Source organism: Leguminivora glycinivorella, chromosome 17 (genome assembly GCF_023078275.1).
Source record: "Leguminivora glycinivorella isolate SPB_JAAS2020 chromosome 17, LegGlyc_1.1, whole genome shotgun sequence".
Classification (NCBI taxonomy): domain Eukaryota; kingdom Metazoa; phylum Arthropoda; class Insecta; order Lepidoptera; family Tortricidae; genus Leguminivora; species Leguminivora glycinivorella.
The window spans coordinates 18,680,471-18,705,452 of NC_062987.1; the positions used below are offsets into that span (position 1 = coordinate 18,680,471).

The window sequence follows — 24,982 nt, forward strand, 5'->3', positions numbered from 1 at the left end:
GCTACGACGTAATGCAACGACCGTAGCTCAACGGTGAATGAGCCAAACAAGCCAGCAAATTCTGTTGTAGGTAACTTGAGTACAACACAATACATCCATCTACATTCTACATACTAATAGATATAGCCTGTCAACCAAATTTTGGCAGTAGCAATGTACATCAAACTAAAGTATGGTATCCCTATGAAACGAACAAAAACCAGCAATGTACGTCGAACAGCCACAGATATTTTTTTTTCAAGGGGCTCGCTCCTTCCTTACGAATTAGATAATGTATTAAAAAGGGACGGATATGTGCTAGTTATTTCTCTTTTTGGTAGGGTGGAGATTTCCACAGATAAGATACAAATGACACGCGAATTTCCACCAATTTTCAAAACTAGTGTTGCTAGCCCGCGATTTTTCAAATTTGCCGCCTTTTTCTAGTGACAAGATTTGGTTGACGGTCTATATATACATATGTATAGTATACAGATATAGCCCCTTATTCATAAACGTACTCTAAAGCAGTAAAGCTATCTAGCCGATAAAGTTCATTTGTCCCTTTCTATCACACCAATACGTCGGAAAGGGACAAGCGAACTTTATCGGCTTGATAACTTTAGAGTACGTTTATGAATAAGGGGGATAGTATGTAGATATTATCAGGAACATGTTCACAATACGCAACCTTACCTCCCAACTCGCAAGGATCCCAGGCCCCGCAGCCGAATGGCATTTCTCCGACGCCAAACGAAAGCGATACGCCGCTGGCTCTGTCGCGCCAATACGCAAGCGCGATAGAGATAGATATCTACTAGCGCTTCGTTTCGTGAACGTTTCGTGAGCGATTGTGCCATTCGGCTAGCCACCCTGGATAAGATAGGACTAGACAATTACCGATAAACATCGATTGGCTCAATTATCGACGGCGACGTAATAGCCGCCGGTCCGTGAGATTTCATTACCGTGATGATGGGGGGCTATCAGGACAATAGAGAAGGGTTTAACGAGCGATTTGGGTTTTAGGGCTTTGAAAGGTGTTGACGTTTATACGAAGTGAAATCTGTACTGGTTTCAGACTGATCTTAATCAATTACTAACGGCCCGTCCCAGCTACGTACGGAGATTAATCCACAAAAAATGTTATTGTACGATATCCTTAAAAGATAGATATATTATTAAGTATGTATTTATATATTTAAGTATGTATATCGTCGCTTAGCACCCATAGTACAAGCTTTGCTTAGTTTGGGGCTAAGTTGATCTGTGTAAGGTGTCCCCAATATTTATATATTTATTACTAGCTTTTGCCCGCGGCTTCGCTCGCGTTAGAAAGAGACAAAAAGTAGCCTATGTCACTCTCCATCCCTTCAACTATCTCCATTTAAAAAATCGCGTCAATTAATCGCTCCGTTTTTTCGTGAAAGACGGACAAACAAACAGACACACTTTCCCATTTATAATATTAGTATGGATTATTTACTTATGCCATCGGACCATTTTGTAGGCCTACACTGTGTTACCAACAAGTGGGTTTTTTTAAAGGAACGTAATCTTACATAGTTGTTTAACTTAACCATGCCCTTAATTTAATTAATAATTAAAAATATTGATTTTATCAATTATATCTAACAAAAAAAATATTTCCAGCAATGCACACACACACACACTTGTCAAGTGAGGGCAATGACAGCTCGTTATGAGCGATGTGAGTGATGACAATTAAGAAGTACACGCGTTACATTAAATGTTGGGATTTCGGTTTTTTTTTAGTTAATTTGTACATACACTCACATGGACACAGGCAGACGGTACAACGTATAATGAAAATATTGGATATGTAACTTTTATCAATATCTAAAAAATGATAATGTAAATTTGTTTTTTTTTTAAATGTGACCAAACAATTTCAACGAATCGCACGAACGCTCAAAAAATATCTCATACCTACTCTAAGAATACACCCCGTTTTTTTTTACATACTTAGAAAAGTAGAAGCTAGAAATAGTGCCGGTAAGTCTATTTACCAAGGTTTCTATGTTCCCCGTCCGATATTAGATTATCTGGGTATTCTGGATCCAGGCATAACTGGATTTATCTGTGATCTAGGAATAAAAGTGTGAGTAGGTGTGACTGAGTTATTCAATTGTAGCCTTTAAATGTCGAGACAAAAATATTTCTCTGTAGTTTAGGCTACGTTCATATAGGGCATTTTATCCGTATATCGTGTACGAGATTTTATCACATATTAGCCTTTGCCCGCGGCTTCGCTCGCGTTAGAAAGAGACAAAAAGTAGCCTATGTCACTCTCCATCCCTTCAACTATCTCCACTTAAAAAATCACGTCAATTCGTGGCTCCGCTTTGCCGTCAAGGACGGACAATCAAACAGACACACACACTTTCCCATGTATAATATTAGTATGGAAGTATGGATTAGTATGGATTGTAGTTACAGTAAAACTTATACGGCAACTCTGTAAATCGATCACACGACGTCCATGCGAGAAAATCTCATATTCGAGACATATTTTTTTGATCAATGGCGCTCATGTTTTTTTTTTATGAAATAGGCAGCAAACGAGCAGACGAGCCGCCTGATGGGAAGCAGTCATCGCCGCCCATGGACGCCGACCTTTGAGAACCCTAAATACCTGCTTCTTGAAGAACCCCATGTGATGGCGCAAGGGGAACACCTCAGAAGGTAGCTCATTCCATAACTTGCATGTTCTGGGCAAAAACGAGCGAGAGGCCCGTTTGTTCTTGGTTTGCCACGTGTCCAGAAAGTGAGGATGAACTTTGTTTCTTTGGCGGGAGGTGAGGTGTTTACGTTGATTCGTTCACACGGACACACTGGTTTCTCGTATATGTTGTGTTTGTGACGTTGTTAGCGAAGGTCATGTTGGAGGATGGATTTGCCGATTGCATACGGGAAAAATCCGAATGGACCCAGCACTAGGGCTTCCAATACCGGTATCCCGCCTTTTTTGGGGCAGATTTCAATACCCGGTATTTAATTTATTAATACCGGGATCCCGGTATTTTTAGTAACTAATAAATTATGCCAAATTAAGGTACCTAAACTACTCATCAAAAACGTTAATTATCCGCGTAAATCTTGCATCTTGCTTTCGTTTTTCGATTCGACACATTCTCTGTTTGGTGTTTTTACAATATTTGTATGAAAATGATAGTTCTTTCTATGATTACTACGTGTCAAAAGCATTAATTGAGGAGGGTCTGCCGCGAACCTTTTTCGACACATTTGTCGCATTTGTGAATTCGCACGTTAAGGCCTGATTTAGACGGCGTGCGAATTTGTATGCGATTTTAGTTACATTGCGGGCTGTTGAGGTTACATACAATTTTGCACAGCCGTCAAATACCGAAATGTAATAAAACTCGTATGCGAGCTCTCGTACCATCTAAATGGACCCTAATGCCGTGTCTTGCGTGGGCGACGGTCGCGCGACCGTCGCGCGACCGTCGCCGTCGCGTCTCATACTTCCATATCGATAAGGTTTGATTTCGTATGCGTCGCATCGCCGTCGCGCGATCATCGCGCGATCGTCGCCCACGCAAGCCACGGCGTAAGTGTGGTGTGAGTGTGATAGGGAAGCATGTCCCAGCACCGTGTAAACGGTCATCACGTATAAGTACGGTAAAATCGTATACGAGAAAATATCGAATCGAACAGTCGCCGTGTGAACGTAGCCTTACAGTGATTTTTGTAGCGATTTTGAGAGTGCCATAAATACCACCTATGGCAACACTCAAAATCGCTACAAATGCGAATACATATCGTCACTACTTTTAAAAAAACTTGTATCTTCGTCTCTCAATGAAAAGAAAATTGTAGTAAGTATGTATGGAATGCATATAGACTTACTGCGTTTTAACTTTGAGGAACAGCGTGAGATACGAGATTTTTTAAAAGTAGTGACGATATATTTTGAATAAATGAATATGAATATGAATATTACATGGTGGTAACAAGAAAGATTTAATACTGGACTGGAATGTATGGGCCTTTTGGCTTAAAACTAGATGGCGCTGTTCGCAGCCTGGAAATGGCCAAAATCATACTTTCCCCAAATATTTTTGCGTGCTTTTATGGTTTATAAGAACAAATGACATGTTTCTTTATTTTAAAATCATGTTATCACCACAGAATATATAAAAGTACAAGTAATATCACGCCAATGGGCATTTTCAGAATTTGGGACCCCCCAATTAGCGTAAGTTGTTAACAAAAATTAACTCACTGTTTTGTGACGATAATTATCCTGGGGTCCGCTGTGACAACTAATCCCAAGATTTGGCGCAGGCACTAGTTTTACGAAAGCGATTGCCATCTGACCTTCCAACCCAAAGGGTCAGGGGTTCGAACCCGCGACCTCCGGATTGAAAGTCGCACGCTCTTACCGCTAGGCCACCAGCGCTTAGTATTTTTACATACATACATACATACAATCACGCCTGTTTCCCAGAGGGGTAGGCAGAGATCACGGATTTCCATTTACTACGATCCTGACAAACCACTTTCGCTTCACACACTTTCATAACGTTTCTCATACACGCTCGTCGGTTTCGAGTACTTCTGACCTGGCCTTTTTGCAATATTTCCCCGATTTGATCAAGAAAAGTTCGCCTAGGTCTATTAGTATTTTTATATTATGTATTTTTCTGTTCGACGGAGCCGGGAAGCGCTAATTTCGTTTACCGCAGCGTCCTGAAATTTGACGCTTTCCGGCCGGAAGACTGAAAATGTTATTTTAAACGTCAAAACCTCGATGAAAATGTGACGTTTAATTAACAGACAGTGTTTGAGTTGCAGGCGTCCATAGGTTACGGTGACCGCTTTACATCAGGCGGGCCGTATATTTGTTTGCCACCGACGTAGTATAAAAAAAAAAAATAAAAAAAAAACAGACGTTCACAGTGTGCGTAGCCGAATGGACAAACGCTCACGAAACGCTCACGATAATATCTCTTTCGTAGCTATCTATCTCTATCGCTCTTGCGTATTAGCGCGACATAGCCAGACTAGGTGAGCATTTCTTTTTTTTGGCATTTTTTTTATTTTGATTTTTTTAGGGAATTAGGTCAATTGTACTCAGAATCACGAGTACTTTCTGGGAGGCAAAAAGTATCCTAGAACTTCCATACATTTTTGTTACTTTCCTCTTTTGTTGCCCCACACAACATGTACGGAAAATGGTAACAAAATAAGAAAAAATCGTATGGGACAATTTTTTTAACTACTAGGATTGAAGAAGCTAGTGATTCTGAGTAGAAATACCATTTTTTTTTTTCAAAAATATCACGTTTCATAAAAGTGGCGAAAAAAAAAGAAATGCTCAGGTACCTTTCGCGGCATTTCGTCTTCGTTTCGCATCGCAGAAATGGCATTCGGCTACGGGACTTGGAGAGTGGAGGGGTATCAAAATCTGTTGGCGTTATACCTTTGGGGAACGCTCGGCTAGATATGTAGCTAAGAATATCGGTCAAATTATCAAAACTGAGGTTCAAAAGTTCTAAGCTTGTGTCGAGAGATGGCAGTCTATGCACTGTGATGCCACATTTTACTTTAACAGTAACTCTCTATAATACTCGATCCTCTTTGCTTTCATTAAAAAAAACCTTTTTCCAACAGAGTTCTAAATTGGATAGGTATCTGTTTCAACTTTCAACGGCAGGAAATTACACCGCCCGCTCACAGATGGCGCTAACCTCGTCACGGGAACTTTCACGGCCTTTGATAAAAATAAGTTACACTTCAAAGTGGAAAGTTTAATATAAATTATTTTTAACTGAGTTTAGTAGAGGCGCTGTAGCTTACAAAATGTACGCGTTTTTACATGCAGAATGCAACTTTTAGAGCAAAGGACAGCTTTTGCATACAAATTAAGTTCCATTTACCTGTATGTCGTAATAGTGTTCGTAATAGTAATATTATGTGATAACCGCCATGTGGGATGTTGATTCAACGATCATTGTTCCGATAGTCGTTTCAGCGAACGGTCTTATAGCGAAGAGTCTCGACCAACATCTTAAGAGACTCTCGCTAGGTGGATGGATCAAGGGCCAGATGCAGAAGGCGGTGATCTTGGACACGGCGCGGATAGTCCGACGGTTCCTCTCTCTGCAGCCCTAACCACCGGCAGCTTGGGACCTGCCCCGCTGCTGGCGGCACCCTAGGTTAGGTTTTTTATAATGTGTTTATATATTTTGTATTGTTTTGTATGTGGTTTTGTATTTTACTTTTATAATCATATTATAAAAAAGCCTAGCCTGAGAATTGAAATGAATAAAGAGAATATTATGTGATACAAAAAGGAAAACCTCTCAATATTGAGTATAATTAATTACAAATAAAGTTTATTCAACAGCACTTAACTCTAGTTTCCACTTAATTATTCGTTCTTTTATATTTTTAATCAATCGTTTCATTTGGACATTATTGTAGCTATTGCTGCTAATAAAGAATTTTTAATTTAAATTAATCTATTTATCGTATTGTCATACAGAAATATATCTTTATTGTCAAGAGGGCGCTGTTATTCTAATGTATGGGGTGACAGGTCAGTAAAAATATCCATGTGTGTGTCTGTTTGTTTGTCCGTCTTTCACGGCAAAACGGAGCGCCGAACTTACGTGATTTTTTTAAGTGGAGATAGTTGAAGGGATGGAGAGTGATATAGACTACTTTTTGTCTCTTTCTAACGCGAGCGAAGCCGCGGGCAAAAGCTAGTAATTATATAGTTCTGATGAAATTCCGCAAAAATAAATAAATAAATATGGCGGGTAGTCATATATTTCTGGTCAGGGGGCCGATTTTTGAGTTTCACGCGTTCGAATTCAGAAAATTGTCACTGAAAATAATTCACCGTTTTCAACCGGTATTTTGGTGACAGTGAGACTCAAAAATCGGCCCCCAGGATTTATGTACATTACACTACATTTAGGTACCTTGCCCTTAAGAGCGTTGAATTTCATTTTAATCCTTAGAAATATACAGTCAACTCCGGTAACGATGCTATAAATCTTAACGTCAGTCTGACGTGGTACAGTTGGCCAGCGGCCAGCGATGAAGTGATAAAATTCAGGAAACTTTATTGTAATTCCTAGGCTGTAAATGGTTAAAATTATATTATGAAGTAGGTAAGGAACGACGAAACACTAAGTGTTTAAATGTAGCTACCTCTTTAAAGTAACGGCTCAAATTTAACTTGAAGATCACGTCAAATCGATGACCGGTCTGGCTCAGTCGGTAGTGACCCTGCCTCGAATCCCGGTATGGCTCTAATGCCTGCCTGTTCGAATCCCGGTATGGGCATTTATTTGTGTGCTGAGCACAGATATTTGTTCCTGAGTCATAGATGTTTTCTATGTATGTATTTATCTGTTTAAGTATGTGCATCGATCGTCGCTTAGCACCCATGGTACAAGCTTTGCTTAGTTTGGGGCTAAGTTAATCTGTGTAAGGTGTCCCCAATAAAAAAATAAAATAAAAAAAAATACTTATTGGCTCTAGGTTCGATATGACAAAAGTGTGCAAGTAGTTTTTTTTAAAGAAACATTTTTTTCATTATAGCAAATTTTTTGGACGTTGGTATCTTTACGGTCCAATTTTTGATAGTATAAGGAATGCAATAAAATTTGCCTCTAGCCAAGAGTACCATTATTGAAGGTCCATGGCGTATACTCTAGCACAGGGGTTCCCAAACTTTAACCCCCCCCCCCCTCCACACCAATATTTAGGTACTGTGTGATTTGAGCACTTGTTCCACAGTCCAGTCCCGCGCCCCCTTTCTAATGTTAAAAACATATTATCCGCGACTACTACCTCTACAATTTGAAAAACGCACTAGTACGGAAGAGCAACAAAGATATAACTACGCCATAAGAAACCTTAACGATTATACTCTTGGCTAATAACAGTCCCATGGAACCCTGGGCCTTTACATCATATCAGAAGAGTCGATTTCAACCTACAGGTTTATTATAATAAATATATAATACTTAACCTAGGTTTATTAGTTTATTTTTTGAATTTTGAACCTTAGAGATTTGTTATTAACGCCATCTATATGTTAGACTCGGCATGTGTTATAAAAGCGCACTGCGGCAGTGAACTACAGTCTTGCCAAGTTTCGCTACTCGCCCTGAGATGGCGCTGTACACAAAAGCTCATAAATATCTTGTCTAATACATGTACGAGTACTTTTTCCTGCCCCGCTGCTGGCGGCACCCTAGGTTAGGTTTTTTATAATGTGTTTATATATTTTGTATTGTTTTGTATGTGGTTTTGTATTTTACTTTTATAATCATATTATAAAAAAAAAAAGGAAAACCTCTCAATATTGAGTATAATTAATTACAAATAAAGTTTATTCAACAGCACTTAACTCTAGTTTCCACTTAATTATTCGTTCTTTTATATTTTTAATCAATCGTTTCATTTGGACATTATTGTAGCTATTGCTGCTAATAAAGAATTTTTAATTTAAATTAATCTATTTATCGTATTGTCTTACAGAAATATATCGTCACTACGTTTAAAAAAACTTGTATCTTCGTCTGTCAATGAAAAGAAATTGTAGTAAGTATGTAATGAATGCATATAGACTTACTGCGTTTTAACTTTGAGGAACAGCGTGATATACGAGATTTTTTAAAAGTAGTGACGATATGATTATTGTCAAGAGGGCGCTGTTATTCTGATGTATGGGGTGACAGGTCAGTATAATATGAAGAATATCCATACTAATATTATAAATGGGAAAGAGTGTGTCTGTTAGTTTGTCCGTCTTTCACGGCAAAACGGAGCGACGAATTTACGTGTTTTTTTAAGTGGAGATAGTTGAAGGGATGGAGAGTGATATAGACTACTTTTTGTCTCTTTCTAACGCGAGCGAAGCCGCGGGCAAAAGCTAGTCATTATATAGTTCTGATGAAATTCCGCAATAAATAAATAAATAAATAAATATGGCGGGTAGTCATATATTTCTGGTCAGGGGGTCGATTTTTGAGTTTCACGCGTTCGAATTCAGAAAATTGTCACTGAAAATAATATAATTCACCGTTTTCAACCGGTATTTTAGTGACAGTGAGACTCAAAAATCGGCCCCCAGGATTTATGTACATTACACTACATTTAAGGTACCTTGCCCTTAAGAGCGTTGAATTTCATTTTAATCCTTAGAAATATACAGTCAACTCCGGTAACGATGCTATAAATCTTAACGTCAGTCTGACGTGGTACAGTTGGCCAGCGGCCAGCGATGAAGTGATAAAATTCAGGAAACTTTATTCTAATTCCTAGGGTGTAAACACTAAGGTTTTTTAAATGTTAAAAGTAACGGCTCAATTTTAACTTGAAGATCACGTCAAATCGACGACCGGTCTGGCTCAGTCGGTAGTGACACTGCCTCGAATCCCGGTATGGCTCTATTGCCTGCCTGTTCGAATCCCGGTATGGGCATTTATTTGTGTGCTGAGCACAGATATTTGTTCCTGAGTCATAGATGTTTTCTATGTATGTATTTATCTGTTTAAGTATGTGCATCGATCGTCGCTTAGCACCCATGGTACAAGCTTTGCTTAGTTTGGGGCTAAGTTAATCTGTGTAAGGTGTCCCCAATAAAAAAAAAAATTAAAAAAAAAAACTTATTGGCTCTAGGTTCGATATGAAAATGTGCAAAAAAAAGACATTTTTTTTCATTTTTTTTGGCTCTAGGTTCGATCTGACAAAAAGTGGCGTGCTCTTGTGTTTTTTGGGTCGTCGCGCCAAAAAGAAAAGTATTTTTTTTTTCATTATAGCTAATTTTTTCGACGTTGGTATCTTTACGGTCCAATTTTTGATAGTATAAGGAATGCAATAAAATTTGCCTCTAGCCAAGAGTACCATTATTGAAGGTCCATGGCGTATACTCTAGCACAGGGGTTCCCAAACTTTTACCCCCCACACCAATATTTAGGTACTGTGTGATTTGAGCACTTGTTCCACAGTCCAGTCCCGCGCCCCCTTTCTAATGTTAAAAACATATTATCCGCGACTACTACCTCTACAATTTGAAAAACGCACTAGTACGGAAGAGCAACAAAGATATAACTACGCCATAAGAAACCTTAACGATTATACTCTTGGCTAATAACAGTCCCATGGAACCCTGGGCCTTTACATCATATCAGAAGAGTCGATTTCAACCTACAGGTTTATTATAATAAATATATAATACTTAACCTAGGTTTATTAGTTTATTTTTTGAATTTTGAACCTTAGAGATTTGTTATTAACGCCATCTATATCATATAGATTGCGTTAATAACAGTCGGCATGTGTTATATAAGCGCACTGCGGCAGTGAACGACAGTCTTGCCAAGTTTCGCTACTCGCCCTGAGATGGCGCTGTACACGAAAGCTCATTATAAATATCTTGTACGAGTACTTTTACATTGAAATCCGTCATGTAACGCAAGTTTACATACACGTATACTTACGTATTTATGTTTATCGCGCATGTTCAATCGAATGTTTACAGTCTGGTGGAATATGGAATGAGTTTCTTTGTTCTTTATCAGTATTATACTTAGTGTTTCAAATATATGAATGTAGAATATTGGTGGTACACTAAACTAAACATCCCGAGTTAGTAGGTACCTGTGGTGTCTTGCGTGTGACATTATAGAATTCATTGATTTTTTTTAATATGGCATTGTAGAATTCATTGTAGTATTTCAATTGGTGGTAAATCGTGTCAATATTAATACGCAATCATTCGCGTATTAATATAAAATAATCCCAAACATACGATCAAATAATCGCAAAATTAAATTTAATCTAGCAAATTGATCATTACAAGGGTAGCGGGGGATTAAGTAAACTGTGCAACCGATTGAAACATAACATTTTAAATGTCGTGTAAAATAGAGGTTACGCAAAGTTAGCGAATATTGAAGTGTTGTCAACTATATTGAGCTTCTCTGGTCGCTTCGAACATATTACGCGGACGTCTGCCGTCGCGCGACCGCGGACGCGGATCTAGACAATGAATATACACTTAACCGTGCAAACTATCGGTCGTCGGTCGTGGAACTCGTGGACGTGGCCTTGAGAGCACGGACGACCGATCGAAATCTGGCTCGCTGGATGTTTTGGTCAGGCGAAACCACGCCCCAAAGACCGTGCACACTGATCGGTCGCGGTCCCGCGACCGCGGACGTCCGCGTATGTTCCTAGGTTTAGTTTTTCGATATATGAACTTGTTCTCGTATAAGATACCTACAGGTCAAGTATGGAATAAAACAACAATGTCCATGAACAGATTTATTCGTTGACCTTCCATCAGGCAAACTTGATTGGTCCACCTTTATTGCTTCTAACTAAAGGGTCATGCGCGGTGCGCCGGGGGGGACCACTTGTGACATGACGTATTCGTCATAGGGACGTCAAATCATGACGAATTATGTGGGTGACGACTTGACGTCGTGACGTCATACCGACTATCATGTGTTCCGTTCTCACGCGAGAATATACTCACTTGAAATTATGGTAGATGTGTAGGCCAAAACCGATGATAGCAAGTCATGACGTCATTAGGCAGTGTAGGTTTGTGATTGTTATGTTTGAGAAAATTTAAGGAACTTGACATGTTTTGCTACGTAGACGATGCTTAGAGCCTTTTGCACCTAAGCCATAAATATTTAATTCTAGCCAAGATTGTGTGCATTGACTCGTCAGTTACATAGACAAAAATTCATGACCAAATCGGGAACTTAATAGTTTTGCCTCGTCTGTCTGTTACTCTCAGAAAATTAAATGATCAAGGGTAGTTTTTTTTTGTAAACAGGTGACGAAATTACCCGCTACGTAAATAAAAAATCTTTTTAGTCATTGTTTGTGTGACAAGAAATACAATTTCATCCCAAATTGGTTGTATACTTATTTGTATGAAATGGATTTAAGATTATATTGAAATGACGCTAATGGAGATGTATTGTTTAAGATATACTATGATTATTATTGCTCTAACATATAAGGCCTAGGACTGCTAAACATTATGGTACCTATTAAAGGATCCATTTTGTACTTTAAGGTTATCTTTTGTGCATTACTAATGAGAATATGGAAGCCAGATTTTAATAATTAGAATATTCGGAATGTATAATGCGAGGGATGGTGATGACATGAATTAAATAAGGATATAATATTCACTCCATAAAGTATCTAGGAACCTACCTACATCAGTTGAATTACCAAAACACTTTTATTTTCATGGTCTACATTTAGAATCAAAAGTAACGCTCAAATACTTTCACAAAAGTTCCAGTTAATTCGTTTATAGTATTATCCGAAAATTGTTGATCATTACTTTTCGTGGGTCATGACATCTATTGTCAGATAGCAGTACTGTCTTAATTCGAGCTAGATATGTCAACGCGAAACCTTTGGTAATAAAATTGATGTATGAAGTGGGCACTCTCTTATTTGCTTCTCTATGGTAATGACTTAAATATGTCATGTTATACCCGCGTTCAAGTGTGTCATGTGTGTAGGGTCATTAATCATGACGTGCGTTGTAGTGACTGAGTGTAGTGACTACCGTCACAGTGACAGTTTGGAGAGCGGTGGACCAGTGAAGTTGCCACGGCGCACCTACTTACCTTAACCTAACTATATACAAAATTAGTACCCGTTTAAATTAGTTTAATATTATATTGAGACTATGTACAGGTAGGGTCGTTATTGCAACCCATTGGCGGTTTGATCCCGGCCTGGGCACGACTATACATCAAGACTGAAACATATAGCTAGCTGAGTCTATGCTGGCTCAATATAGTCATCGTCTTACACAGTTGGGAAACTGTGTTGTGACTAGATGCCCTTATAATGTACATATATTAAGTATGTGTAATTTACTAATTTAAAATATTAAGTAACAATGCTCAGATTTTATATTTTGTTACACTTTGTGAGAAATATATATTTAGGACGTGATACCTAAGTATTTTTTTCTTCAAGCAGTAGTAGGGGAGATCTAGGTCAGTTGTGACACACCTCGGTCTCCCCTATAGTTCGAGTTACTCACGAAAACTAGCCTCATTCTCTTGCTAATCGCTTATAGTACGGTCGAGGAAATTGATTCTTTAGCAGTTGACGGTTCATTTTACATTTGACGCCTCTTAGCATAAGTATGTGTCAACCAAATGTACTTCAACCGCAAATTGCTAAAGAATCAATTTCCTCCTATATACGTTCAAGTGTGCAATATTTTATCACTGTAAGTTAGCGCACATTGCTGTATGTTGTGTATAGATGATACTCTAAAAAGTTGCAGACTTGTAACATAAATGATTAGGATGAAAATCGAGGTGAGTTTTCCTGAATTATACGAACCCAAAAATGATACATGGTCACATTTTTTTACCATTACTTTGAATATAACTTTAAGAATATCTAAGCACTGTTAAACAATATGGATTATGTACAAGGGCTTCGACGAGACTTAGTACTTTGCTGTGTTAGACCCGATGTCAGTTGCATCTCGCCGTTACTTTACATAAAATGATTCATTTTACAATTAACACTTAAACTAAAATGCTTATAACTAAACAAATCAAAAAATGGCGTTGACTCCTGCCGGCCTAGCCGAATGACAACCGTCACCAATCGAAACGCAGTCTGTCTCTGTCACGCCAATACGGAAGAGCGATTGAAATAGATAGCTACGTTAACGATATTATCGTGAGCATTTGTTTATTCGAATACGGACCCTGACATGATCGGTGAGATAGCAATATAAATCGTGCGCGTACGACAGAGACAAGGAATGCGGGTCAACGTACGACATTCTCCGCGCTTAGCGTCCTTATTTTACCAGTTTGTGCACATCGTTTTTCTTTGTACTTTTTTACTTATGTCAAAGTTTTTAACAGGACATTAGTTTACACTTTCATGTTACTTCCCTATTCTTTGGTTTAGATTTGAACTATAAACTAGGTATAGTTTACTTACAATGACTAGATTACACATTTTGTGACATTGCAAATAACGGCGAGCCTTCAAGAGACATCTTATTTTAAGGTTACATTTCGTACCCATGAAAAACCTTACAGTCTTGAAAATAGTGCATTATAATTACATTACGTTAGGCCTATTACTATGTGCTATACTACCGAGGCCTAAATAGGATTGGCCGGAACCAGGATAAGTCTTAAAAAAAATTACATATAAAAGTACAAGATTACAACATTTAAAAAGGTTCACTAAAACTTGTGCACTATTCGTTTGTGCTGAAAAATTAAATCTCACCTGGTGCCGCAGAGATAACAGACATTGAGCCTTTTATGATTTGGATACCTGAGTCTAACACAGCCGCGGCAGGTAACTGAGCAGAGCACAGAGTGGTGGGTCGGGCGCAGTGGGTGTTTAGACCCAGTGGGCCAGACCCACCCCGTCCCGGACGATCCAAGACATCCGAAAAATTACTCTTAAATATCGAGCGATTTGAGCTAGGCGTCCACATTGCCCGCATCGTAAGCATCGAACTGTCCACTGAGATTGCTGTACGTTCAGCGATGATCGGTGGACGCACTTGTGTGACTATCTATACCATGATGAATAAACGCGATTAATTAACATTATTTTTACCTTTTTTCCCAACGTTGACGACTGTGTGTCGTGCAGTGGGAAATAAACATTAACTAAAAGCGGGTAGATTATATTTATTTGTCTACCCCGAACATTTATATAAATTAATATCGGGTAGTTTTGTGTTGTTTACATCTCCGGTGACACTTTGCTGGGACGTCAGTCTTCCGCGACCACGGCCAGTGCAACCTGGCCGAAACGTTGGAAAAAAAAGGTAAAAATAATGTTAATTAATCGCGTTTGACCTGTATGTAACTTTAAATATGTGTACAAAGCACGAGAACTTAAAGTGTAGTAAGGAAAGAGTTGTAATTCCATACATCAGTAAATGCGAGTTATTTGTAGTGACATCTAGCGTCAATCACGAGTCAAATAGCGTAAATTATCAGTACCACTACACGACACTAGGTGTCACAGTATCTCGTCTGTCAAAAATTGAATATTGTAACGGTTTACAACGTATACACACAACGCAACAACAACAACGGTTTACAAACAGAAGGAATTGAAAATAGAATACTGATTAATACTAGCTAATATTAAGCTAAAAAATTTGAGCATTAGACTTTTCATTTGCGCGACATCTATTGACAGGTAACAGTTCTGATAATTCACGCTATTTGACGCTAGATGTCACTTCAAATAACTCGCATAGACTGATGTATAGAGTTAAAACTCTTTCCTTCTTATTCCTGGATCTATACGAAGAATACGCAATGTGATGCGTCCAATGCGGGTCTGTGTACGCTTACCTTTATATACACTGACTGCTCGAAACGACGCGCTGTCAAGTGCCGGGAGTCCAACTGGTGACCTAAGACTGATAGACGAAAGGTGTAGGGGCGTGTACTTTTAGACCCTTGTTCCTCGTAGATAACCAAGTTTGATAACTGGTTTTGTATGAGGAAAAATAATTCTTCTTAGCTAACTGGGTTATGAAATTGGATTTTTGTTTTCTTCGTAGAAAACCATTATTTTCTTCTTACCCGTTATGAAATGGGATTTTTTTCCCATTATTATTTTTGCAGTTTTCATACGGGTTAAGAAGAAGAAAAAAGTCTTCATAGAAAACTGCATACAATAATGGTTTTCTTTGAGGAAAAAAAATTTAGGAAGAAGAAAAGTTCTTCATAGAAAACTGCATTTGGTTTTCTCAGGAAAGAAAATCCCATTTCATTTTATTCTGCAGTCAAAACTGCAAAAAAAGAAGGTTTTCTACGAAAAAAAAAATCCTATTTTATAACCCAGTTAAGTAGCTAAGAAAAATATTTTTCCTCATACAAAACCAGTTATCAAACTTGGTTATCCACGAGGAACAAGGGTTTTTAGCATTCCTAATTTGAATGAATAGTGACTAGAATAGGTTTTATTTGGTAAATATAAACACAGACCTCCATTATCTTTTTCAGAAAATAAATTAGTGACTGTGACTTTTATCAAGCCGTTTAGTTTTACTATTTATTTTGTGCTTATTTAGATGCTATAGTAAGTTTGAAGTTTAAGTACTAGAATAGTCGCAAAACAAAATCTATTTAGATTTAGAGGCCTTTCTGTACTTTGGTCGATTTGAAAGTAAACTAAGGTTATATACAAAAATCAGGTCCCATATTAAGCTCAATCACTGCAAGCCATGTCAGAGACTATGCTATGACGGCCCCTACACCCATTTCATTTGCATCTACTAATGTAACGGGTTTAAAAAGACTTTTTTTTAACGCTGTCCTGTGCTAATATCCTCTTTACCATACTTTACTATTGTATAATTTATTATTGCCGTTTATAATGGGGTCATAAAATAGGACTCTAATTGCAAAACGTATGACTTATTACAATATAAGTAAACCCGACACATTATGCTCAGTTGTGTCCAGTTGGACGCCAAATCTTATTGTAAATTGTTCGTTGAATCAGTCTGGGTGCCACAAATGTGACATCTCACTGGCCAAAGTCATGGGTTACAAGCAGAGGGCGGAATTACTCATGGCAAAAATCAAACGTCAATAGAGTTGGAACGTAAAATTTTATCGACTATCGATTAAACTGAAATTATCAGTATATATTGTTGAGTTGTTTTCGACGTAAGTAAGACGAGGATACTTCTTTATCCATTTGTTGACTGTTTTTCGTTTTGGATTAACCATTTTTTTCAAACGTGAATTAGTTGCAAAAGGACTAGTGACAGAAATGGTAATTTAATGTCATTCAATTTACTTTTAATCTAATCAAAGAGGTCAAAATCAAATGGTCGACTAGCTAATCAAAGAGGTTAATGTTAAAGTCAGAAATATAAAAGGTGACTGAATTTATCGATAGCTGAATATGTCGATAAAATTTAACATTCCAACTCTATTGTCGTTTGATTTTTGCCATGAGCAATTCCGCCCTCTGGTTACAAGTTAATGTCAAACCCGGTTTCGGAGCTGAAACCTAGTCAATAATGATACCCCTTTATTTATGTTCTGAAAGAAATATGCGACACATTAATATTCCTTAAATACAGGAATACACTAAGCGACAAATGTCATTACTCGTGTCGCTATTTTGTCTCATATGTATCCTCAGTGTGTGTCACACGTGTCACCCGTGTGTCGCCAGTCTGATCAAAAATAGTATAACCCGTTTCAAATCAATATGTGCGAGAAAACGGGACCACACTACAATGTTGCCACTTTTAAATTTTTACTCTATTTGGTCAGACTGTACATCAGGCGAAGTTTCGCGAATTTGTACAGTGAGCTGCAAAATTGCATGGAGACATTATGAATGAATTCAATCAATCAATCAATTATTTTGATTGATTGATTAAAAAATATGGGTCACATTAATATTCCTTAAATACAGGAATACACTAAGCGACAAATGTCATTACTCGTGTCGCTATTTTGTCTCATATGTATCCTCAGTGTGTGTCACACGTGTCACCCGTGTGTCGCCAGTCTGATCAAAAATAGTATAATCCGTTTCAAATCAATACGTGCGAGAAAACGGGACCACACTACAATGTTGCCACTTTTTAATTTTTACTCTTTTTGGTCAGACTGTACATCAGGCGAAGTTTCGCGAATTTGTACAGTGAGCTGCAAATGCATTGCATGGAGACATTATGAATGAATTTTGTAACTCACTGTACTTAGCTTAACATAATTATGGTCAACATCACAGGACATTTGTCACCTAGTGTAGCCCTTTATTAACACAAAAATATCAAAAAACAATAAAAAAGGAGATGTATCAGTTTGGCTAGCTTCAAAGTGGCCACCCATATACGAACTAGCAAAATTACAGATTAGCATAAATGTTTATCAATTATAATGTTTGTATTTATTATATGAGAGCCACTTTACAAAACATAGCTCCTTGTCCATATAATTTAAGACCATAAACTTCTTCGCTTTTTGTGCCTCACCCCACATACATACACGTTTACTTTAGTTTGTCTTTAGTTGCGAATGGAACCAGTTCTATGAAAGAACCTTGGGTAGATCAAGATTGAAAAGTTATCAGCTTGGGAATTTCACAATGAAGATGAAGAATGAAGATAGCAACCATGTAAGGCCTGAGTGGCCGCTCATATTGGGCGTACAGCGGGCGGAGCGTGTGGCGTGCATATCAAACAATTGAAGTTCATACAAGTGTCCTGAGTCGCCCAATCTAACGCTCCGCTCTAAGCGTTCACTCAAGCCCTACACTAATAGATCTCAATTCCTCCACATTTCTGTGACTGGTCCTAGCTAGAACTCATAAAGAAAGTTCAAGACTCGAATGGTTTAGGGACGGATAACCTAACCATGGTCTCAAAACCAAATGCTTTAACTGCGTAGACAAGAAGGCACTGTACAAGTTACGCTCCTTGGCAAATCTCTATCTCAACAAAGTGTAGCTATACACTACCTCTTGTCTACGTATCCTCACCAGAAAGGCCGGCTCAAGTAGGTCCAAAACAGAATCAAACCAAATACGGATACCCTAATCCAAATTGCCATTGTATTTATGATCCAAATTGTCCCCGAAAGTAAAAGAAGACTTGATATTCAGTTCTTTTTTACAAAACAGTGCCCATAACGCTCGCGGCATTACCGCGCTGGATCGCTATGGCCAACCTTTGCACCATTTTTTTTTTGGATTAATCAATTTACTATGTCTCGAGTTTTTAACAAAAAAAAGTACCTGACCCATTTAGAACTACGAGACGCGCGGCTTATTTTAACAGCTCTCCCGCTTAGAAAAATATGGAACATCACCTGCATCGCATTCTTTAATCACAGGGTTATTTTATTTGGCGTAAAATAAATCTTAAAATAGTAAAATCTGTTGAACCAGTTTTCCCTTCCAACGCTTTTCTTGCATGCTTGCTTCTACAAGGGATTACCTACGGAACTAGCTTACGGATCGTCTGAATTAAGTAATAAAATAAATAAATATTATGCTTATGAAATATTTCACTAAAGGTCTTACGTATGCACCACCGTCCTCCAATAACTCATACGTGATTTATATAATACGTGATTATTTGAGGTTTCAGATTTTTTTCTGGGCATAATTTCTAAAATAAATAATATTCATGACTTTTCCTGTTAAAAACATGAGCTACGAGTACCTATATCTCTGATGGTGTACGGGTATTTACTAAAACCTGCCATCGTCCATGTCACTAGAAAACACGGCTGTTGACGTTCGCAAATGTTTTCTCGTGTCTTTGAACGCATCTTAGACAAACGTATCCTCAATATGCCAAATGTGAGCAAGTCAGCATCATGCTCACATGTGTTTTCTTTTGTCCGCGCTCCACTGTTGAATGACGTCATACTAGTGCGACAAGTGATTTCAGTTTTTAAACGATGAATTTTTAAAATCCGATGGATATGTTCATGACCATGCCTGACTTCATCGTCGAAAAACTAGAAAATCCTAATGTCCAATCACAAACCAAAGTCCAGTCAATAACGCTTCACTGTGGCGATGCAGCCGGGGAGCTAGTCAAATGCGCAAGCGTCTTGTACAGCGGAGAGTTGACGAAGCGAGGGTAGGAGTCTCGGTGCATCAGCGTGTAGATCTGCAGTTGCGCTTCGTCGAACGTGTGGGGGGTGGGTTCCACCATGTTGCGGTTTACCACCTCGCGCACTCGAGAGTCCAGGGATACCTGGAATTTAAATTTGATTTTTAAGAAAAGGATGGTAGAGCAATGGTAGAAGAAAGCCGCTAAGGTCAGCATATCTTGTGGACTGTAGGTATTGGCTACACCTTCGCCAACTCATCCCAAATCCTTAGAATATCGATTACTACTCAATATTTGGAGAAGAATAACTGGGGTCTTCTCTACGATTGGACATGGCACCTGTTTTTTAACATTGAAAGGAGGAGGTAGGTTCAATTGATTTCAATATGGAGGAGAGTTGTCCTCATATCCAAACGCCAACTTGATTAGATAGATTGAATGAAAGTTTCTCTTGATACTGACCTCTTTAGGTGAAAGTATGGAGATGTACCTATTCCTCGTATATGAAGCGGGCCTTCTGTCTGTCTCCATCAACTCCTCACAGGTCAGCCAGAACAGAACCATTATGCTGAGTGGATCTCTCACTTTTGTCACCTAACCTTGAATTTCAGGGGAAGGGAGAAACGACCTCTTCTGGTGAAAGTATGGAGATGTAGTCCTTGTATATGAAGCGGGCCTTCTCCTCGACAGGATCAGGGGCTGTCTCCATCTTCAACTCCTCACGGGTCAGCCAGAACAAAACCATTATGCCCAGTGGATCTCTCGCTGTTGTCACCTAACCTCGAACTTCAGGGGAAAGGAGAAACTGACCTTTTTCGGTGAAAGTATGGAGATGTAGTCCTCGTATATCCTTGTATATGAAGCCGGCCTTCTCCTCCACAGCATTAGGGTAGGGTAGGGCATATTTTAGCTAGAAACTGGGTTCTCCTTCGAGCACCTCCTGAATGAGAGAATGGTCAGTGATGAGAAGTTTCTCGTGACACTGACCTCTTTTGGTGAAAGTATGGAGATGTAGTCCTCGTATATGAAGCGGGCCTTCTCCTCCACAGCATCAGGGTCCGTTTCTCGCTTCAGCTCCTCGCAGGCCAGCCAGAACATGATGTTCTCCTCCGAGTACTCGCCGCGCAGAAAGTCGCGGAACACCTTGCGCCCGGCTGGAATCCAGAAAATTTATAAATTTACGTGGTGACACTGTGAGATGGTTGGTCAGACCAACGAGTGTGGGTGGGCATTTTCAGAATTTGGGACAGGTTTTTGTTAATTACATAAACTTTAAGCGATAATCTACATTCAGAATGTGAAGAAAGTAAATTTTTAGACAGATTTAATGCTTAATTGTCGTCACAAAACTGAGAACGAGTTAAATAATTTTTGTTAACATCTTTTGCTAATTGGGGGGACCCAAATCCTGAAAATGCCCGGATACGATCAGTGGTAATGTTGAAAATGAACCCAGCGGACGCGCACGTGTTGTTTACACAACTTTGGCATCCACTCTCTGTCTTGAGCTTGAGCGGATACAAACCGTGGTGTTGACCACAGTCAACCTGTAAACTATATTTGAGTTATCTATTGTTTATGTAAGTAGACTACTAAAATGTGTCTTGTATAGTTTTATGAAACATAAACAAATCTTCATAGGTGATTTTATAGGAACGCAAATGACACAACAAATTTAATTACACTAGAAATGACGAATTATCGTGAACTGTATTTATCTACACCAAGAAGAATATTAGCCCATTTCCTTTTAATATTACTTGATATTACTAAGGACATGTGCCACTGATTTGAAATGACACGTATCAAAGACATATGTAACTCCGTATAGACAGCTAAAGTCTAAGAAAAAAACGTACCTCAAAACCATACAGAAAAATGTACGGTAACCTAGATGGCGATACACCTTTGGGGGACGCTCGGCTAGATGGTCCTAATATTAATATTTGACATTTTAACACATATCAAGCAAAGAATATGGGCCAAATACTTAGTCAAAACTTAGGTCCAAAAGTTTTAAGCTTGTGTCGAGAGATGGCTGTCTATGCACTGTGATTACACATTTTACTTTGACAGTATAGTCCATTTCAAATACGATGGCCCGATGGCACTCGAAACTTAACAATAGGGCTCATAATGTTTGCCTTTTGTTATCTAATTAGGCCCACTTCAAATTGGCACGCGTCGGTGCAATCTGCATGCAACTAAAGCGTGATTGAGACATTTTGAGACTTGAAAATAAAAATACATAATATTTGATATTTACAGTATTTTTAATTATAATTGTATGCCTTTTTTATATTAATTGAACAGGTAACATCTAATAATTTAAAACGAAAAATTTTATACAACATGTAACATCTAATAATTTAAAACTAAAATACTAAAATAAAATATCATGTTTAAGGTCATTCGCTTTCTTTAAATATTACAAACAAATATTACATATTTACACTAATAAAGACTACTAGGTTAAACGATCAAGATCATTAGGTTGCGAGAAAAACACCACGCCGCCAAAAGGGTCTGGCCAGGTATCTTTTGTTATCACTAATCCTATTGTTAACGCTAATTGACCGTCTCAAGTGCCATCGGGCCATCGTATTTGAAATGGACTATAACTCTCTATAATACTCGATCCTCTTTGCACGTATGGAGTGAACTATTTTATAACTGTGTACAGTAGTTTACAGCGATGTTGACAAAGATATTATTAGAACCAGCAGTTTACAGAACTTCCAAGAAACTTATTGGCGAGAGCAATGGTTTAGGACGCCTGACTTCCGTTTGAAAATAGCTATATTTTTTCAATTTAAAAAAAAACTTTATCATACAAAATGTTATTCACCATGGTGGTTAGATTTATCAAATGTAATCAAAATAAAAATAAATATTATAAATGGGAAAATGTAATCAAAGTCTTTCACGGCAAAACGGAGCGACGAATCGACGTGATTTTTTAGGTGGAGATAGTTGAAGGGATGGAGAGTGACATAGGCTACTTTATGTCTCTTTCTAACGCGAGCGAACCCGCGGGAAAAAGCTAGTAATAAGTAATATAAATTGCCCACCTGTCCGTTTAACCACCGTAGCCGCCCGTTTTATTAACCCCCGACGCAAAAACGACGGGGTGTTGTAAGTTTGACGTGTATGTCTGTCTGTCTGTCTGTCTCTTTGTGTGTGTCTCTGTTTGTGGCATCGTAGCTCCCGAACGGATGAACCGATTTAGATTTTGTTTTTTTGTTTGAAAGCTGAATTATTCGGGAGTGTTCTTAGACTTCTTAGCCATGTTTCATGAAAATCGGTCCACTATGTCGCGTTGCGGTCGGGGTTTTTTTTTTCAAAATTCTAATTTTGTGGTTAGGTGTTATTGATGCCGTAATTTTATTATTTACAAAACGGACGGTTGTTTTATACTTATACGATAGAACGATAGAGCGTTAATCGCATGCGATCACGGATTTTTTAAGCGCTAGGAGGCAAAGCAACATTGACCGTATAAAATAATGGCGCGCTCCGGTTCATAAGCAAGTTGCAAACAAGAGAATAGACGCTTCGGCAAAGTTCAAATTATGGAAGTTGTTAGTTACATGAGCTACTAAAGTTGAATAAAGGTTTTGGTCCTTCGAGCCGGATACAAACTAAAGCCTCCGCCACACATAAAGCGTTTTGATAGCGTAGCGTTAGCGGAGCGTCAGCGGAGCGCAATGATAGCGGTACGCCGGTGAAACGCTGGCAATCGCAATCCGCGCGCATTCCGCTCGCAAGCCGAGCTTTAAGTTAGTCGGCATCCTGGCGAACCACTCAGAAATGAAGGACCCCTGTATCCTGTAACTTCCTCAATATTTAGATCAACCGTCCAATTTCTCCACTTCGTGCACTTCACGAGGCCTTGGTTCGAACTCATATTGTCAGGCCATTTAAAGATGTACTTAACTCCAAAGATAACATACTTTGCTGACCCTTTTAAAACCTAAGAAAATACTAAAGTTGTTCCTAGTGCGCATGGGTATTGTAGCGGGAGTCCGGGAGAGTTCACCAGACCCTTTAACACAACTTGCCTTGTCGCGCGCGAGTCTATACTTGAAGTCGCGCCTGATGTATGGACTCGCGCGCGACAAGGCAAGTTGTGCTAAAGGGGCAGGTGGGAAAGATGGACATTGGAGAATTAGATTAGATTAAATTTGTTAAATTCGTGCGTCGATGACATAATCTAACATAAGTAGTAGTAAATAAGTATATTTGGATAGATATAACGACGTGAACAAATGGAGCTGGTGAGCGTTTTCCAAAATAAATCTCGAATATCGAATTTCACCAGATTCTTCTCAAAAGCACGAGCTGATTCGATCCTGACTATAAAAAACGTATCCTAATTTTTTTTTTCTTTTTACGTCACGATTTTAGTATGAACTTACTACGTTCGTGAAGTATTGGAAACGCGAATTTTGTGTGCAATATTTGGGACACATTTTTTATCGTCGGGATCGAAACAGCTCGTGATTCCGAGAAAAATGAGCCCAAACACGTCCAGATGTGGTGAAATTCGATATTCGAGATTTATTTTAGAAAATGCCCTGGTATATTTTATGGATAGTAACTATTTTAAAGTAATTTCGTGTAACCTACAAATTGAACCTTTACCATTTGACTTGTTAATAACAAAGTCCAACTGCACCTCAGACAATCGCGATCAAAATAAATATATATAATTTTTAAGAAAAAAAAAAACCGTCGCCTTTCGGGTTCTGGTGAAAGCTACTTGCGAATGTTGGATTATGTAGAAATGTGTAAGTATTTTTTAAAACTGCTTTTAATGCTTTAATTATTAGATGGCAACACAAATGAATATACGTATAACGTTAAGGTTTGAGGAGTTTCCTCAATTCCTCATGAATCCGATTATGTTATAAGAAATCGAAGCTTGACAAACTTTGACTTGAAAACTCAATAATATTATGCTTAACAAACATAACTAAATAAATGTCACTGTTCTGAACTTAAATGCATGCTTTTCTTACAAAAATACCAAAGTCACTATGAGTGTGCCGTTCAGATTTGAGGAGTTCGGTTCTGACTATCATCAGCAGTTCCACTGCACCAAATGTCACTGTTCTGGACGTAAGTGCATGCTGTTCTTATAAAAATACCAAAGTCACTATAAGCGTGCCGTTCAGATTTGAGGAGTTCGGTTCTGACCATCATCAGCAGTTCCACTGTACCAAATGTCACTGTTCTAGACGTAAGCGCATGCTGTTCTTATAAAAATGGCAAAGTCACTATAAGCGTGCTGTTCAGATTTGAGGAGTTTGGTTCTGGCCATCATCAGCAGTTCCACTGCACCAAATG

At 38.5% G+C, this 24,982-nt stretch overlaps 1 protein-coding gene across 4 annotated transcripts in view; it reads right to left on the reverse strand.

The window, feature by feature from the left end:
• Window positions 1-17,051: 17,051 nt before the first annotated feature.
• The window catches only part of LOC125235263 (regulator of G-protein signaling 20), a 61,729-nt gene continuing 53,798 nt past the window's right edge, over window positions 17,052-24,982 (reverse strand). For all 4 annotated transcript variants that reach the window (XM_048141764.1, XM_048141763.1, XM_048141762.1 and 1 more), the window contains 2 exons: window positions 20,621-20,787; window positions 17,052-19,777 (listed from right to left, as the gene is read on the reverse strand). In XM_048141764.1, coding sequence (XP_047997721.1) covers window positions 19,586-19,777; window positions 20,621-20,787 — 359 coding nt within the window. In that variant the 3' untranslated portion in view covers window positions 17,052-19,585. The remainder of the gene's footprint in view (window positions 19,778-20,620; window positions 20,788-24,982) is intronic.